This window comes from Beta vulgaris, chromosome 9 (genome assembly GCF_026745355.1).
Source record: "Beta vulgaris subsp. vulgaris cultivar EL10 chromosome 9, EL10.2, whole genome shotgun sequence".
In the NCBI taxonomy this organism is placed as follows: domain Eukaryota; kingdom Viridiplantae; phylum Streptophyta; class Magnoliopsida; order Caryophyllales; family Amaranthaceae; genus Beta; species Beta vulgaris.
Window position 1 is genome coordinate 45826222 of NC_079210.1, and position 18595 is coordinate 45844816.

At 35.4% G+C, this 18595-nt stretch overlaps 1 protein-coding gene across 2 annotated transcripts; it reads right to left on the reverse strand.

The window, feature by feature from the left end:
* Positions 1–667: 667 nt before the first annotated feature.
* LOC104904059 (dicarboxylate transporter 2, chloroplastic) lies at positions 668–12374 on the reverse strand. 2 transcript variants are annotated; one of them, XM_048635764.2, is made up of 4 exons: positions 11580–12374; positions 2017–2330; positions 1109–1557; positions 668–1028 (listed from the first exon to the last, which is right to left on the reverse strand). In XM_048635764.2, the coding sequence occupies exons 1-4, from the start codon at positions 12279–12281 to the stop codon at positions 913–915; spliced, it is 1581 nt and encodes a 526-aa protein (XP_048491721.1). In that variant the 5' UTR covers positions 12282–12374; the 3' UTR covers positions 668–912. The 2 variants fall into 2 exon arrangements, with proteins under 2 accessions (XP_048491721.1, XP_010690536.1); XM_010692234.3 differs by lacking the exon at positions 11580–12374 and adding an exon at positions 6147–7074.
* Positions 12375–18595: the final 6221 nt, after the last annotated feature.

Consider the following 18595-nt stretch of genomic DNA (forward strand, 5'->3'; position numbering starts at 1 on the left):
CAACTTATATCAATATGGATTAAAAGTATTTAGAGGACGAAATTCATCCTCAAATTCCAAGTAACCAAAAATATCAGATAACTTAACTTCTCAGTCAAAGGGTTAAATTCATATTGAGTTCGAGTCGGACAGAGTTCCCGTACTTTCCGATAATATTGTGTGTGCCTTGGAAAAATATGTGGTCTGAGTATATATAGCAAACCAAACACTGATGAAGGCAAGCAAGCGCTTGGCGAATGTCATCCCCTCGAAAGTCTACAACTTCAAAAATATCGAGCAATTCCTAGGTAACATCATAACATGTAATGCCCAAATAACCATCTAAAGTTGTCTGCGTTTCAGAAAAATCATATTAACAATAGTCCATGAATAACAACAGGGTGAGACCTAAAGTGCACCCCAAAACCGTATTTATGGGTGCCACTACAAATGAAAAGAAGCCTATGAACAAACATTTTTACATGTAAGTCACTAGTGGAATGATGGCACAATCGGCTTATTCACCCGTCGTCACCTCTAAATGTATTTGCATATCGCTAAGCAACATAAGATTAATTGTCGATCAAGTTGGGTAGCATTGCGCTTTAAATAGCTTGGGCCAAAGCCAAGCCAATGACTACAAGGCACCCCAAGTCCCCAATATTGACGAATGTAGATGTAATGGGGATATAGAATAGGCAGAATAATATTGCTTACAACTGCCAAACCAACAAAATTTCAGAATTGATCGTATAATGGGAGTGCTTCGTCTTTTCTCAAACCTCCACAAAGGAACTATATTCCATCACTAACTAGACTCAAAAAGAATGTGGCTGGTATTTCCAGCAGATGTTATCATCTGCAACCTGTGAAATGGGCATTATACAACAATGGTGGAAAAGAAAATAAACCCCTTTAACAAAAACTACTTCGTCAGTAGAGACCCAATATCTTCCACCAACATCCACCTACGACAGTCCAGATTGCAGCATTGATGAGAGCCATAAGGAAACCGAATTTAAATACATCAGGAAGGTCCACGTAACCAGCTGTTAAAAGCAGATAGCAAGTTAGCCAAAGTCATTGGAACTCAACAAATATTTCAAATGTTCAAATGGAAGACACGCACCTCCATAGTATACAGCTGCTTGACCACTGCTATAATGTGTAAGTGCTCCAAATAAGTTGGTATTGTAAGCTAAGGCCAATGCTGCTAAAACACCGGGAACTCCAGATGCTATATTCATGGCTAAGAAGGCAGAGTACAAAGCCCCAACATGGCCAGTCTGGCTAGCAAATAGATAATGGACAAAAAAGTAAGCTGCCTGAAGAATACCAAACGCAGCCGGCCAGCTCAAATTCATTGATTTTAGGCCGTTGGCAACACAGCCGGACATCCAGGATACAATGCCGAGGTTGGTCAATTGGCTGGCCATACCCACAAGCACAGCGAACCAGGCAAGAGTATCCCATGCTGACTTTTCATTCAAACAATCATTCCAATCCAGTACTCCCAACAAGAGGAGCAATGATAGACCGAGCATAGCAGCAACGACACTTGAAACGCCAATTCGTTCTCTGTGAAGGAAGAAATAGTCAATAATCAATATTATTGTCAATTCAAGGTTTATGGTTACAGTGAGCAAATAGATTAGGAAGTCAAATTGGTCAAAGAGTAACCAGTCATGCATATGGAATTGATGAATCTTGTAGGCCATCATTGGGAAAGGAATGAGTGTTTCATTTACAGAGACAAGAATTTGCCAATTAAAAGATGAAAATTCGTGCCGAAATGTGAGCACACTTATAAAACTTAAACCTATTTACAATTAGGACATTGACATCTAGCAAAATATGGTTGTTACGTGATGTTAGTTTCTCGGAATACACAATAATATCAGCATGCAAGGTAACATATCTAATCATACAGAATCATGAAGTGATATCTAGGTCAATGAAAGTACATAGCAAACCCCACACATATATCAGTAGATACAAGTGATAAATAAGAGGGGGAAAACAATTTTTTGTACTTACCCGAATACCCAGAGTGAGACTGCAAGAAGCATTGTACCAACCATCACCCATTCATTTCTTGTGACAGGCCCCATATTTTTCAGCTTCTCAGCAGCTAAAGCAGGGGCTTCAGGAGTGTCTTTAAGTTCAGGGGGATAAAGCTTGTACAGGATAAGTGGAGTAAGTAAGAGTGCAACAAAGGCTGGTACACTAGCAGTCTTCAGCCAAAAAACCCACGGAGATGCAATCTTTACACCAAGTTCTTCAGCTAATTTCAGGCACAACAGATTTTGAGCTGCAGCAGTCAGGAAAAGAGCACTAGAGTTACCGGCACACTGTCATGCACACAAGGAATCAATTGTTATTTATATTGTTGATGTAAATTGTATTTAGAAGATAGTGGAGAAGAAAACTGACAACGAAATGACATAATACTACGTGTTGATAACTTGATCCTTTGTATTTTTTATGTTCCTTATGCATGGTCCTCAAAGCAATAAAAAAGAACTATATTTTTGGGTAGCTTGAGGCAGAAGAAAATCTAACATTTTGGTAGCTCACTATGTCCTAAACAGTCTCTCTTAACTTGGTTGTAAACTATGGCTTCTATATTTTACTTTTTGAACCCACGACAACCAGAAGTCAAGAACAAGACCTACTATGGAACCAAATGATAGTTAAATAGTGTAATAGATAGGCCTAGGGGGAAGGGGCACTTCTCGTAATGCATAGTTTGTCATGGGCTAGCTTGAGGAATAAGGAAATTAGTTAGTTAGAGGAGAGAGTAAGAAAATCCTCTATGAATAGAGGGGAGTAGGGAGAAAGAGAGCATGTTGAATATTGGTGAAAATTAGTCAATTAGTTTCATTGGGAGAGTGCCATTCCTCTCGAAAGAGTGGCTAGATTGTAATCGGTGATTTAATCATCTATTCAATCATATAATCATTAGTTTTTCCTTAATCATCTTTCTCACTACCATAAGCTCTATCATTAAGCTACTGTTTTTGGTCGCCATAATATAGGTGGTACATAATAATAGTCTTACTGCTAGGCTGCTAGCTACTTCAAGACTTTTAGAAAGACTCAGCTCCATAAATAAGAATTCTCAAATAGTCACGAACTGGAATTGATAAGAAATAAGTAGTAATAATATACGCCCAACTTTCTCAAAATATTTAGAAATGAGAGTAATAAGCAATATTAATAGCATGTATCATATCACCGAAAAAGCAATATTAATGTCATAGGGATATGACAAGTCACTTCACTAGGATCCTTAACACAGATCCAAAGGAAACACAATTTCATTGAAGACTGAAGAGTGTTGTCCCTAATAGACTCAGCTGGACTCAAATTCCACCATGTCGGTTCTCGAGAGAACTTTTCATTTTGAACTCTTTTCTTTTGCAATCCTTCAAAAAGATATTTAGGGTCATCTGAATGCCTCCTAGATCAATGGCAATCATCCAAGTCTAGCCTCTTGTGTCTTACCTTCAATATAGATTATTCCATTTCCACCTCTTGCAATATTACTTCAGCTTAAAATCATTGTCACTAGTAAGCTACATATCTAATGAGCATTCTGCATCCTTATGTCCTGCGAGCTTACAATCTTGATAAGCCAACACTCTACACAATAATTTAGTGTCGTCTTCATAGCCATCTAACAAAATCTTCCTTTATGTTAAAGCCAGATTGATTTGGTTGGACTTTACTCCTAAGATGCTCTTCCATTTAGCCACCACACCCTTCTCCCTAAGTACTCTCATCACCTAGATATACCTGATTAATTCTTTCTTCCTTGTAGCTTATGCATCATATTGCACCTCAAAGTGGGTGCCTTTTTTGTAATCACCAATTCACCATAACGACATTCTAGATACACTCGTCTTTGATTATACTTACATCTACTCTTTCTAAATTGGATATAGTCCTTAGAAAAGGTTCTAACAAAATAACAAAAGACCTCATGCCTTAGCACCAATATTCTACATCACTGAGGACTAGACAACATCAAGAGTTCTCAGCTTCATATATCCTTTTTCATGAATAAACCTTGACAAAACCAAAGTAGACAACCATGTAATTACCAGCAATGTTAACATTCTTGACATAATTGACAAAACTCACATTACATTGTTTAGATGAGGTGGGATCTACAGATTCTGCACAAATAAGCACAATAAGAGAGGTGCCAAATCATTGGGAACCTACTTATTAAATGATATTGAAAAACCAGCAGGTAGACCATATTGTTAGGTTAATTAAAAAGAGCACGTGTAGATGATAGGGGCAAAAAGAAAAGAAAAGAGAAAACAGTGTTAGTTCCTTGACAGAACAACCATCTCCTCTAGAATAGAGTGCAAACTAATACTTGTAATTCAGAACACCGCATATCATTAATAGTCCAATTGATCCAAGAACACCTAAATGGAGAAGTATAACCAGATCCAAAAATAGTATCCCCTCTGCTTTTTCTTTAATTGCTACATTGTTGGTGCGTGGTTTTCAAGACATTATATAACTCTTAATATCTCTTATCTCGTTTAAGTAAAAACTAATAAAAAATTGATATTATGAATCTACATATCGAGACGAATCTAACAAAACCACACATGACTATATTTTTACTTATAAAAATATCAGAATCATCGGTCAAAGTTAGTGGTTCAATTTCCAAAACAACAATGTAGCAAGCAACTAAATAAAAGCACAGGGAGTATAGATAAAGGCTCTGAACTCCACAAACCAGATGTGCGTTACTAGATCTCCGTTAACTAAATAGAATTTTCGACTGAGTAGAGCTCTAACAATACTAACAAATAAAAGGTTCAAATGAGCACACTATGATTATTAAGAATAAAGATACACATTGAAGTGTCTAAATGAAAGGTTAAGCTAACTAATTTACTTGCTTGAACTACCTAATTCTAGTAATTAGTATTTGCCAAATACACTTGTAGCTTCCGAAAGAATTCTCACTCAGTAATCTGTTCACCAATAACATTTTAGCAATTCCTACTTGAAAGGATGTTACCATCTTTATTTTCATACATTAGATAAAGAATGAGTCAATTCTCAGAAGATAGCAACAATTCAGTTCCATAAAATCTTGATCAATCATTCTCCGATCCTCCAAACATCTTAACTTGTCTACTCAAACATCAATCTAAGGGTGTTTCTAATTTCTAGATGAAACATATTTCTCAGACTTCACAACGAAGTAAAACTCTAAGAGACATTCTGTACGAAAGAAGATTATAAATAACATGAATCTCAATCCAAAACAAACATCGATCTCAAAACCCACCTCCTACAACAGCCATAAATCAAGACCAAAATCCCACAATTACCCACAAATCCTTCATCAGTGTCAGTTTGACAGCATTCATTTCAGAGATTAATCCAAACCTTTCTGTTCTTAGCATATTCCTCAATCATAATGACCACACATACCCAATGCTAATACTGCGTTACGTAACATGGTCTCACAAATCAAACTCATGTATCCATATATTCAATTGTCATTAACGTCAACACAAGCACTTACCAATGAACAAAATCAAATCCATCAAAACCTTCCTACACATGTCAAATTAAGAACTTCGAACACAACCCAAGATCGACATTGTCACAATTGTATCAAAAAACACATACACTCCCTACAATTCCACATCATCTATCTAGTTTCCACACTACATCAACCCACCTCCTACAACAGCCATAAATCAAGACCAAAATCCCACAATTATCCACAAATCCTTCATCAGTGTTAGTTTGACAGCATTCATTTCAGAGGTTAATCCAAACAACCTTTCTGTTCTTAGCATATTCCTCAATCATAACCAACACACATACCCAATGCTCATACTGCATTATGTAACATGGTCTCATAAATCAAATCCATGTATCCATATGTCCAATTGTCATTGAACAAATCGACACAAATCAAATCCATTAAAACCTTCCTACACATGCCAAATTAAGAACATCGAACACGACCCAAGATCGTCATTGTCACAAATACTCACAATTGTATCAATAAAAACATACACTCCCTACAATTCCACATCATCTATCTAGTTTCCACACTACATCAACAAGTAAGCAAAAAAAACTCGAAAATGTGGATACTTAAAACGAAATCAAACCTGAAACTGATTCATAATAAGGTAAGACCCAAGCTTCTTCCTTGATTCCCCACCAGGCAAGCTCCCAGACGAAATCGAAAGCGATTTAATAATAGGCAAGAAAATACCACCAGCTCTAGCAGTAGTAGAAGGCATAGCAGGAGCAACAAGAGCTTCAGAAATAGTAAGACCATAAGACAACCCCAAAGTACTCTTTCCTAACCACTTAACAAAATAAGTAGCAATACGATCACCAAGACCAGTCTTAACAAACCCACGAGCAAAAAAGAAGGAAATAACAATCAACCAAATAACTTCATTGGTAAAAGCACAAAAAGCAGTAGGAAAAGGGAGAGTTTTAGTAACAACAGAAGCAGTAACACCAAGAAAAGCCCACGCACCAACAGGTAGAGGGTTAAGGACAAGGCCAGCAACAGTGGAGAGGAAAATGGCGAGGAGTTGCCATGCTTGGAGAGTTAATTCGACTGGACGAGGTACTATGAAGCGGAGGATGAGACCGATTGAGATGGAGAGGATTAAAGGGATGAGTTTTGCGCCGGTGGTTGAAGGTGGTTGTTTTGTGGTGGTGGTGGTGGTGGTGGTGGTTGAGGAGGAGGAGGATGCGGCGGCGTTGAGGGGTTTGAGGGAGGAGAGAGAGTGGAGGGGTTTTGGGGAAGAGGAGAGAGAAAGGTGAGGACGACGGAGGTGGAGGGTGGTTGTGGTGGTGGTGCGGAGGAAGAAGGGGGTTTTGTTGGTGGTGGAGAGAGAAAAGAGGGTGGGTTTGGAGGAGAGAGAGAGAGAGTGGAGGGCTAAACTTTCCATTGCATGAAAGTGTGTGTGTGATGTGATGAGGAAAGGATTAGCGGAAGAAACGATGTGAGGAGTGAAAATGGTGTGTTTTTATACAGTGGAAAGGGGAGAGAGAGAGAGAGAGAGAGAGAGAGAGAATTTTACTTGATTTTGAAGAGGGGGGGAATCAGGGGGTGAGTTAATTGTGGGTGAGAATAGAGGGATAATGTGGAGAGGACATGTGGAGTTGGTCGTGGTTTGTGACGCATTCAGTCATGTGTAGTTTGTTTTCTGTTTTTGAGTTGAAATCATGTTTAGTTGATTCAAAACATCTGAAAATTCTTTTGTGATCGGGAAGCACGGTATACATTATGTATCCAGTAAATTTGTTCTATTTTTTGATGAGTAAATGTTTATTTCAACAAATATTCATGTTAAACATATTTTTCAGCAAAAAAATATATGTTCTATTTTTAATAAGCAAATGTTCTATTTCAACAAATGTTCGTTCTAAGCTTAGTTTTCATCAGAATATTATGTTCTATATTTTGTGAATCTGTTTTATTTCGATAAGCAAATGTTCTATTTAAAAAAAAAATCTTTTAACACTTATTTTTCACCAAAATATATGTTCTATTTTCTCTAAAAATATGTTATATATTTAATAATCATATGTTCTATTTAAGTAATTGAATTCTAGTAATCTTCTACTTCAACAATAAAATGTTCATTTTCGTATTTGGATTCTAGTAAAATTCCACTTCAATAATAAAATGTTCTTTTTCGCAAAAATGGATTCTTGTAATGTTCCATTTCAACAATAGAATGTTCGTTTTCGCAAGTAAATTTTGTAATGTTCCATTCCAACAATAAAATGTTCATATCGTAAATCGTAAATGTTCTATTTTGTATTGTGAGAGCACAGTTCTCATTGTGCTCGTGATAGCACAATGCACGCATTATAAAACATCTTGGTACACCATTTTATTGTGCATTTATAATTTTCAATCAATTTTATCACCAAAAAATTGATTATATTAGGAAAAAAAAGTCAACTACATTATATAAAAACTAACTATTATTAGAAAATTGACTATATTATATAAAAACTGAATACATAAAAGATGATTACATTGAAAACTGATTATAGCAAATGAAATTTCAGAATATCATATGATTTATATCTTTCAAATAAATAAGTTACTATGAATTCGATGCATTTTATGTTTTTAGTTGACGACGGGATATTTTGTGAAGCAATATTAATAGGACTAGGAATCTAGGATTAGTACTGAGATTCGACTGTGTGGGATGTGGCCTGAGAATTCGTGACGCTTGAGTGGTTGGAGAGGCAAAAAAGCTGAAAATAGAAGTGCCTAATTCCAAAAGGTGCCAACGAAAGGAAAAAAAATACTTTATATCTCCAAAAGGTCAACTGATTCTAGTTCTAGTTGGTAAAAAGTGGGGTGAAAGGTTACCAATTAATTGTAATTAAATATGGTTTACAACTTTTCATTACTGGTTTTCTGCATTTTTTTTACATGAAAAATAAGGGGGGATATGTGTCTATGAAGAACATAATTACAAAGTAGTTATTAATAGAAATTTAATAATCTTGAGACTTTAACTGGATTTATTCACCATAAGATAAGTCATTTACTTATTTTAAGGAAGAGTTATTGATTCCCCACTTTGAACTCTAGGCATTTTAATTTCTTATTCGACCATATATCAATAATTTGGGAGTATTGTTTAATTCGGACCTTGAGTTTCCTTGAGATAGGGAACCTAATCCCCAATTTGTGTACCCAAAAACAAAGGTTTGTTAGTTTTCGTTGATTATGATATACTTAAATGTGTTCTGAATAGCTTTTGAGGTAACTTTTAGTTTTTGGACTAAGTCAAAACTTTAATAATGTTGAAAAGTTGTGTTTGGTGAAGTAGTATTTATAGTAGCATTTGGTGTTTAAACTAGGTTTTGAAAAAGCTATAAATATTAGTTTTGGGGGTAGAAGTAGCTTTTAAAGATTGAATATAGCTTATCTTTGTTACTTTCGTAAAACTAACAACTAGTTTTACGAACACTAATTATCATAAAAGCTATTTTCACAGTCAAACTCTAATAACTAATATCTGACATCTGACAATCAGTACAACAGTTGACATCTACTTTTACAGCTAACAACTACTTTTACCGAATAGGCCCTTAAAGTAGTCACAACTCATGTGGGTTTGTTTGCTTTAAGGTTTGATGATAAAAACATCAAAATGAGAGTCAATTCCAATTTACAAAAATAGTGGTAGAAATCTTTGCAAGTAAAACCATAGAATCTCAATTATGGGGGAAACAATTCAATATCCTTGGACCGGGGAAAAAGTGTTCTAATTAGAAGATTGGAGGAGGAAATTAATGTTGATGTATCAGATTATCTATTGTCTAATCCTTTATTTAGTTATTTCATTTTGATTTTAAAAATATTCACATATTTTACTTTGACTATATTTTTTTCTAATATATTAAAAATAAAAAATATTCCTTTAAAAAAAGTGTAGTTTATCATGCAATATTTTATTGAAAATTTCTCATTTTGTATTTTAAAGTATCAACTCCTTATAATTTTAACTATATGATAATCAAAGATATCAGCATTCAAAATATTGTGTAGGCATCTTTCAAAAAGGAAAAAAAATATTATAAACACAAATCTCACAAGTCACAACTAGAGGCGGGCACGGGCCGTGCCGGGACGGCCCACGTGCCTCGTGCCACAACGTGTCGTGCCAAAACGGGCCAAGAAATGCTCGTGCCGGGCTCGTGCCAAGTTGTAAAATCTAAGACTCATGCACAACCCGGCCCACGTGCCGTGTCGGGCCAGCTCTTGTCGTGCCATCGTGCCTTATACAAATTTCAAATATTATGAAATTTTAACCAAAATAAGCGTGCCAACTTGCGGGCCGGCCCGTCGTGCTCGTGCTGAGTTCGTGCCAAACTTTTAGAATGTTGTTCATGCGTGGCCCACGGCCCACCACTCGTGCCGGCGTGCCGTGTCGTGCTCATAGCGTGTTGGGCCGGGCTCAAATCGTACCGTGCCGGGCTGACCCTCGTGCCGGCCCGACCCATGCCCAACTCTAGTCACAACTATACGATGGCGAGAAAAAACATACAAATGTAGTATGCAAAGCTGGCCTTTGGCCCAATAAGTAAAAGCACAAATTTAAAACTACCTCAAAGATAAGCCCATACCCATCGATTGGGGAAGCATTTTAGACTTTTTTTTTAAAGTTGGGATCATATCTTTTAGGGAGTGGGTCATTTCTCAAATTATGACAGACATTTAAGTTTTATGGGCCTCTTCTCTCTGTTTTTTTTTTTTGCCAAGCAAAACTTTCATGGGCTTGTACCATGAAATCAACTAGTCGTTCTACTTTTGTGCTTTGTCCAAGCACTACGAATTACAAATGATTAGCCATTCACCTCCACATCTTACATAAAACTAGTTTTTTTATGCATGTTACGCATGTGGCGATATTTTGGGCATAACTATTACTCAGTAATAGTAGGAAATAAAAAAGAAATTGCATAATTAAGTTCACCTTCATTTGGTGAGTAAAAAAGATTTAAATTCTTACAAATAGTATTTAAAAACATTTTATTTCACTTGATTTTACAAAAGATAGTAAAAAAGAAAAGTTTGATTATCAGAAATAACCTTGAGGTTTTGGTTATAATTGAAAATGTCGTATTAACAACGATTTTGTCGTTAAAAACAACTATTGAAAGGATTATTTTTGAAGTATGGTTTCATAATCTAGAATGATATGAGTTTCCTTTATGAAATCTATTTTGCCTTTGTGGTATATTAAAAACTTATTTCACTTGATTTTATAAAAGATATGTACAAAATAAAGTTTGTCAAGGACAATTTATGTTATTTGAAACACTAGGGACTTTTAATTACGATAAAAACAACCTTCGTAACAATTGGTTATGGCAAAAAACGATTGTTAATACCATTTTCAAGTATAGCCAAAACTTCAAGATTATCTTGATAATCGAATTTTTTTTGACTACCAATGAAATACAACTGATAATTTTCCAATAAAAAAACATTTAGGCCATGTTTGGTAAATGGCTTTTTCATTAGCTTTTGGCTTTTCAATTTGGCCAAACAGCCAAAAAAAGTGTTTGGTTATTGGCTTTTTCGTTGGCTGAAAAGCTGGCTTTTAAGCCAAAATCAAAAAGCTGCCTGGATCAGGAGCAACTTTTTGGATTGACTTTTGGCTTATTGTCCACAAACTCTATAATAAACCGGCAACAACCACAATTAATTTTGCCAAACACTTTTGCAAACAGTTGGCTTAAACAGCAAACTTAAAAAGCCAATACATACAACCAATTTTTCCAATCAGTCAAACAAGTCAACTAAACCAACCAATAGCCAACCCGGCCAAACAACCCTTAATAATTGACCATAGCTTAGTGACATTCCTTATCCAAAACCACCTTCACCACTCATCAATCATCATATATTCAGTGTCACATGTACTATGATTTATAGATTCATGAGTCATGACATAACGACATTCCACTAAAAATCCAACATTACACACTATACGATAGGAGAGAGAGAGAGAGAAAGTGCAAAAAACAATATTGATTGATACCTGCAACTGTGACATAGCTAAGTATGCGCCAATTTTCTTAGCCGACTTCTTATCAAAAGCCACACTCCCATTACTCACCGCAACCGACTTAATCACCGGACTAAACACTCCCCCAGCTCGAGCCGTCGTGCTAGGTATAGCCGCACTAATCAAAGCCTCACTTAAAACCAACCCATAACTCAACCCAACCGTTTTCCGGCCCAACCATTTTATAAAATACATCGCAAGCCGGTCTCCTAGACCGGTTTTTACAAACCCACGTGAAAAGAAGAATGCTACTACTATTAACCATATTACTTCATTTGTCATCGCACTAAACCCTTCTTCAAACGACAGCGTTTTGGTTATAAGTGATAGTGTTAGACACACGAAAGCCCATGCTCCGACGGGTAATGGGTCGAGTACTAGACCCGCAACTGTGGTTACGAAAATGGATAGAAGGGTCCATGCTCGGGTCGAGACTTTTGCCGGTTTAGGGACGGCGAAACGGATTAGTAAACCGGTTATGGTAGCGAACAAGAGTGGGATGGGTTTGACTCCGTGCCAGTGGAGGTTGGTGAACCGGGTTTTGACCCGGGAGGTGGTGGTGGTGGTGGTTCGGGTTGGGAGGATTGGAGTGTTGATGGAATTTGGGTCGGTTATAATATGTTCATGTTCATGTCCATGTTCATGTTGTTGGGATATCTCCATATTTTGAGGCATAGATGTAGAATGATTGTGGGATGAGAGAGAAGAAAGAATGAAAGTGGGAGGAATTGATCAATTGAATTGAGGTTTTGTGAGTGAGTGGTGGTTTGTTATCAGACTTGAATTTGATGATTTGATCATTAACTGTTTTGGTTTAGAAAGTGGCAAAAGCAAGTTACTTTTTACCGCAATCGCTTTGGCTATACCACCTCAAATATAGCTGAAATTGATAAAGTAACTAATTGGCTAAGTCATGTTATAATTGGAGTTTCATAAAAAGTTCTAACAAAAAGCTCAAATGGACCTGGTGTACATTAACTTAGTGTATACCAGAATTATAAGATATTAACTTCATATAGTAAATTCTACAGAGATATAGTGAACTTATATACAATATAGCAGTATATTTCATTAACGAAAAACATAATGTGAAAGTAAATGCAATATAATAAAGGAATTAATTAAACTGTTTTAACATACACGGAGATTTAAGTTGTGTACTATATATCATGACACGTGTTCTAACATATGGAATGATTTAGTTTCTCCATGATATAATGAGTGTCCGAATGATATAGAGAGTTTCTGCTTGATATAGTCTATGTTTGAATGATATAGTGAGTTTCTGCATGATATAGTGTGTTTCTGAATGATATAGTGAGTTTTTGTATGATATAGTGTGTGTTTGAATGATATAGTGAGTTTCTGTATGATATAGTGAGTGTGTCTTAATAATATAGTAAGTTTCTGCATGATATAGTATGGGTCTGAATGATATAGTGGATTTCTGCATAATATAGTGGGTTTTCGCATAATATAGTGGATTGTAAGTAATGATATGTTGTTTTGCATGGTGCACACTAATGTTAACGTGAACCGGGTCCACACAAGTCAGATTGAAAGTTCTAATTAGAAAAATATTACCACTCTATAGCTGCTATCATTCAATAATAGTATATATTAACGAGAATATTTAGTCAAAGATTTTAAATTTTGACCCACCTAAAATGAATCAAGCATAATAATATAGGACAGATGGAGTACTTTATAAAATTACATGTATATTTATTACCACTAAGCCGAAGTTTTTTATTATTCTATAATTCTGTTATATTATTACTTTTTGTAAACCTCAACTTGCTATGTAACAAACCTTTCACATTACCTTTATAATTAGCTTGAAAGTTATTAGGCAACCTTTTTAGGGGGTGTTTGGTATCATGTTTTTTCACAAAAGAAACGGAATCAAATAACAAAATCCGTTTCTACTTGTTTGGTTAGTGTGTAAAGTAACAATTACCGTTATTTGAGGGAAACACATCCCCCCAAGTTGTTTTCACTCAAAAACCTAAGGAAACAAATAACGTTTCACTCCTCAAACAAGAGGAAAGGGAGTGGGTTATATTTGTTTCTATTCCATTAGGATACCAAACAACTAATAAGGGTAACACTTATTATTACCCTTTCCCCTCCTTATCAAAATCCTTTCCATTCCGTTTACGATATTCATACCAAACACCCCCTTAATGTAATGAATGGCCTCTTCTATCTTAAGTTTAAAACCTGCCTACATAGAAAGGAATGGTGTACATAACATATTTGGTGAATGGTGAATAACGCATGAGTGTGAATGAGGACCTATGAGCCAACCCCGGCTTATATATAGACTAGTATTTTTAGCACGCGATGCATGCGTGCATAGATTTTAGTATTTTATTTTGGACACGCATAATCATTCGCTTATGCTTAATTACAATTTTATACGCAATATAATGTGCGTGGAATAAAATATCTCATTTTTTAATTGACATGTTTTTACATGTAAAACCGTAGATTTTGAACTACTGTGTTCTTTAAGACAAAATTATAATGAACTTAATATGTTTAAATGGTAGAGTGCTAATGTTTTACAACTATTATCACTACCTTACCATTCCTTAAATGATAGAAATTGTAAATAGTAGGCAATAAGCAATATTTTATATGTTGCATAAGTTTGATATATATTCTGTAAAATAATATGCGGTGAAAGTGTAATGTTATTATTATCAATATTTGGTAACCATTTTTGAATTGTAGATTCTTATTTTATCAATGATCTTGAAACTTTTTTGTGTAAAGCTTTTCAATCAAATTCATTTTTTTTTACTTGTGTCTTAATTAGGTAATTATTTGTTTTAATCTTAGCTTGTTTAATATGGAAATAGCTTCTATCTTCTTTCTTTCCTAATATTTTCTTTTTCTTAAGGATATTTTTGTATTTTCAAATGAGGACACCATGCCTCCCCCCTTCACTTATATTTTTTTTTATCCATATGAGCCACAAAGGCATTACAATACAAAGAAGGGGAGGGGGGATTCGAACCTGTGACCTATCATTCACAGCACCTCAGTCTTAACCACTAGGCCAAGACATCCTTGTGACCTATCGTTCACAGCACCTCAATCGTTCACTTATATGATAGGGATAAACATAGAGCCGGCAAAATGAATCGATATCCATTGACCCGATTCGAAGTACCTGATCCGATTCCCGCTTTTACCACAAAGGAATGACTCGAAATCTAAATAATCCGAACCCATTCCGAAGGTAAACAGATTCGAATATGAAAGTGACCCGACTCAAAATTAATTTATTGGTCATATTTTATAGTCATATTAGTTACTTTTTGAAACAAATTTAAAGAATAAATTGTCATGAAAATTGTGAAATACTAGATATAAGTTAGCTAAGGCCCATTTGCATGGCCTCTGCCCTCTATTAGTCTATTGGCCCAACCATAGCGAAAAGTTTCTTTATTACGTTTTTTTTATCAAATTATAACCAAAAAAAACTTTAGGCCCCAGGATACTTTTACGTGTACCAGCCATGGGCCAATTAGTGGCCTGGTTTACGCCTTAAGTATATTTGACACAAATTTAAAATTTGAGATTGATTTAATGTCCACTGAATAATGTTCATATGCACTAATGTTCGTCGGATTACTTTTGAGTAGTTGTTGTTAATAAACATGTGTTCAATGTTTTAGTACTATTGTTCATTTATTGTTGTTTGATGTTCATTATAGACATTGGATCTTTAATAGAGATGGTAATGGGTAGGATCTGTATATTGTTCTCTACGATCCATATTCAGAATCGGTTTTTAGGCAAAGATCTATATACTATCCGGATCCAATGGGTAATAAGAATGAGGATCCAGATTGTATGGATTCTATGGATCCGGGTCCTAAACGGATCATTGCCCATTATCTTCAAACTGCCCTAATTTTTACAATAATTAAAAATTTTAAATAATAAAGTTATCTAATATCAACCAAATTTTCGAACTTAATTATCCTGTGAATTCGCATAAATCACACATCAATTAGAAAAATATCTGAAATTCAAGCGAAAATCCGATTTACATGTAATAACTAATATTATAATATTAAATATTTAAATTATAATAATATTATAAAAACGGGTAAACAGATCTGGATTCGAGTAATAATTTAGGACCCGATCCAGATCCATTTTTTCAAGTAGGATCCATATCCTACCCGGATCCATAGGGTCCAAAAATCGAGGATCCAGATTCGTCAAAAATTGATCTAGATCCACGAATCCGAATAAGGTCCATTACCCACTGCCATCTCTAATCTTGTTCTCATACTAACATGGTGTATAATTGTATATGACTAGTGCGTAAATTTCATGCCTCGACATGTACCACACATTTATGGATCAATCAATAATCATGCATATTAATACTGGTGGATTTTTCTCCAAACAAAAATTCTTATTGCATTATGCCAAATATTTGCAAATTTCCTTCTCTTTACCAAGAATCTTTAGGTTTAATGATATCGCTTTTTATCTCTCACACTGGAGACCAAGGTTCAAATCTTGGTATAAGCATAATTTCAATGCTGTTGCCCCCTATGGGTGAGGGTCGTTTGCCAAGACAACACAAAGGTAAATTATTCTTACCATGGGGTTCCTTAAGGGGGCTCCCAGAAAAATCCTTGATCTGCCACTTGTATATTTTTTACCCATAACACATGTGATTAGGGGGTGTAAATGAGATGGATTGGGTTGGACTTTGCCAAATCCAAAGTCAGTCCAAAGTTTTTTGTCTCGAGAAATTGAGTCCAAATTCGATAATGAACTTTTTTTTTAGTCTAATCCAATTCAGCCAAAACTTTTTCTTGAGTCCAAATCCACTCCAGTCTAGTTCAAATTATATATAACTTTTTTGATTCTTTTCTCAAATTAGATTCAAATTGTTTTCTCATGATTGAAATCTGAAAATTAAACTCATGCTTGCAAAATAAAGTATGAAGATATGCTTGCAAAATAAAGTATGAAGATATTAAAACAAATAACACATTTCATATAAGTAATTATATCATTTTAGACGCCTGCTAATAATCAAGTTAGACCTACCTTGAGTAGTCTCTTGATCGGCGACCTCTAGATCTATACAAGAAATAAGAGTAACATAAATTCGTCCACCATCGATCCAATATGATAATTCAACCAATCATATGGACCCCGCTAATAACCAACTTAGACCTACCTTGAGTATCATGCTAATCAACCACCTCTATATACCAGTAAAAAAATTGGTACATCACACTATAATTTATTTTTAGGTTCCATCATCTCAATGACCCTTCATGACCACATATCACACATTATGAAGTTGTGTATGCGCTAAAACACTTGATGTGATAAACCAATATTTTAAAACAAAAAAAGCACCAAGTTAAATAGTTGATGCATCTGTCCAAGCAAAGTCCATACATTTCCTCACGCACCAAGCTCATATTACAACATGCATGGCAACGGGCTTCATATTTTCAAGTTAGCCAAAATGATAGTGTGGCATTTTCATGCAACATTACATATTATTGATTCATTGAAGCATCATGGGCTTACATGTTTCATGACTCCTGTTTGTTGACTTGCATAATGTAGGTAGGGAAACCATATGAATCAAGCTCAATTTAGTCACAACCTGTAGTTTCCAATTTAGTTATATTCAATATATGGAAGTATGACGCACCGACGAAGTCAATTACATTACCTTATCCATCTCCTTTGTCGTCTACGAGTCAAAAAGTACCTGCACCAAAATTAAGATATGTTGCTGGGCATTGGATGACATGAGCTTTGGTTATAAATCTACAAATTGGGAAAGGTGGGGGAATGGATCGATTGACTCATGTCTCATGCCTTCTTTTTATTAAAGACTGCCTTTATGCCCTTTAGATGAAATTTTGGAAACGAAATAAAACGGTTTATAATAAGAACTAGTGTTTAGGCCCGGGCGATGCTCTGGATTTTTTCTTTGCTACGATTTATTAGTAGTTAAATAATTATTCTCATACTCATTTAAAAAAGTTATCTTATTCATTATATGTATTTCAAACGTTTTCCATTCATATGTTATCGTTAATTTTGATTACAAAATCAATAATGGTATGGTGGAGTAATGGTTGGATTTCTTACTTTCATACTTAAGGTTGTGGGTTCAAATCTTTACGTAAACAATTCTTCTTCTTTTTTACTATATGAGAAAGACGTGGATAGAATGTTATTGGATGAGGAAGGGTGACACGTGGCACATATACGTTCTTAGGAACGCCTTTTAATATATTAGTATAGATAAGAATTCATCCTTTGGGTATGTGTTCAAAATTTTATTATTGCTTAGTTGTTTGATTTATCTTAAAGTATATGTACTAAATTAGAACCCCATTACTCAAATGTATTTTTTTTAACAACGAGGAATCACACATTAATTAAAAGAGCAAGTAAAGCCTAATACTAATACAACCCAAACTTAGACAAACAAACAATCCTAAAGGAGTTTTAGGAGATCGTACATTTCACTTAAAACGAAAATAAGTAAAACTGATACAAAGTCGCTTAGGGAGGGGGGGCGTCGCTGGTCAATGTCTGTGACGGTTGATGCAAACCTCGGATGGCTGATGGAAGTGCTAGAGGAAGCGAATGACGATCACAATTTGGACAACGAACAACCAACGACGAGCATCGCATCTTGCCGCATGAGCAATCCCAACGATCAGCTATCGCTTGGGATCTGAGTTCATGATCATGTGAGGAGTCATGTTCCATTGTGACTCATTACTCTTGATCGATAATATTTCAGGTTTCTCCATGAAGTAGGAGAAACGCCGATGAGTGGGTGTGCTGAAAACCCCCAGATGCAACTGGGGTGCCGCCTTCATATTTGAAGTTGTCAAGGCAAAGACCATTAACATCAATGCCAAGCTAAAAAGAGAGTCGAACAAGTTAAACTCTCGAACACGCCTCTGATT

Excerpts from the sequence above, each read along its gene's own strand:
- LOC104904059 (XM_010692234.3), bottom strand. The coding sequence starts at position 6,947 with ATGGAAAGTTTAGCCCTCCACTCTCTCTCTCTCTCCTCCAAACCCACC. Across the intron at positions 2,331-6,146 it reads TTATTATGAATCAGTTTCAG|TGTGCCGGTAACTCTAGTGC; the intron begins GTTTGATTTCGT and ends TGTGCATGACAG. Across the intron at positions 1,558-2,016 it reads GTCTCACTCTGGGTATTCGG|AGAACGAATTGGCGTTTCAA; the intron begins GTAAGTACAAAA and ends CTTCCTTCACAG.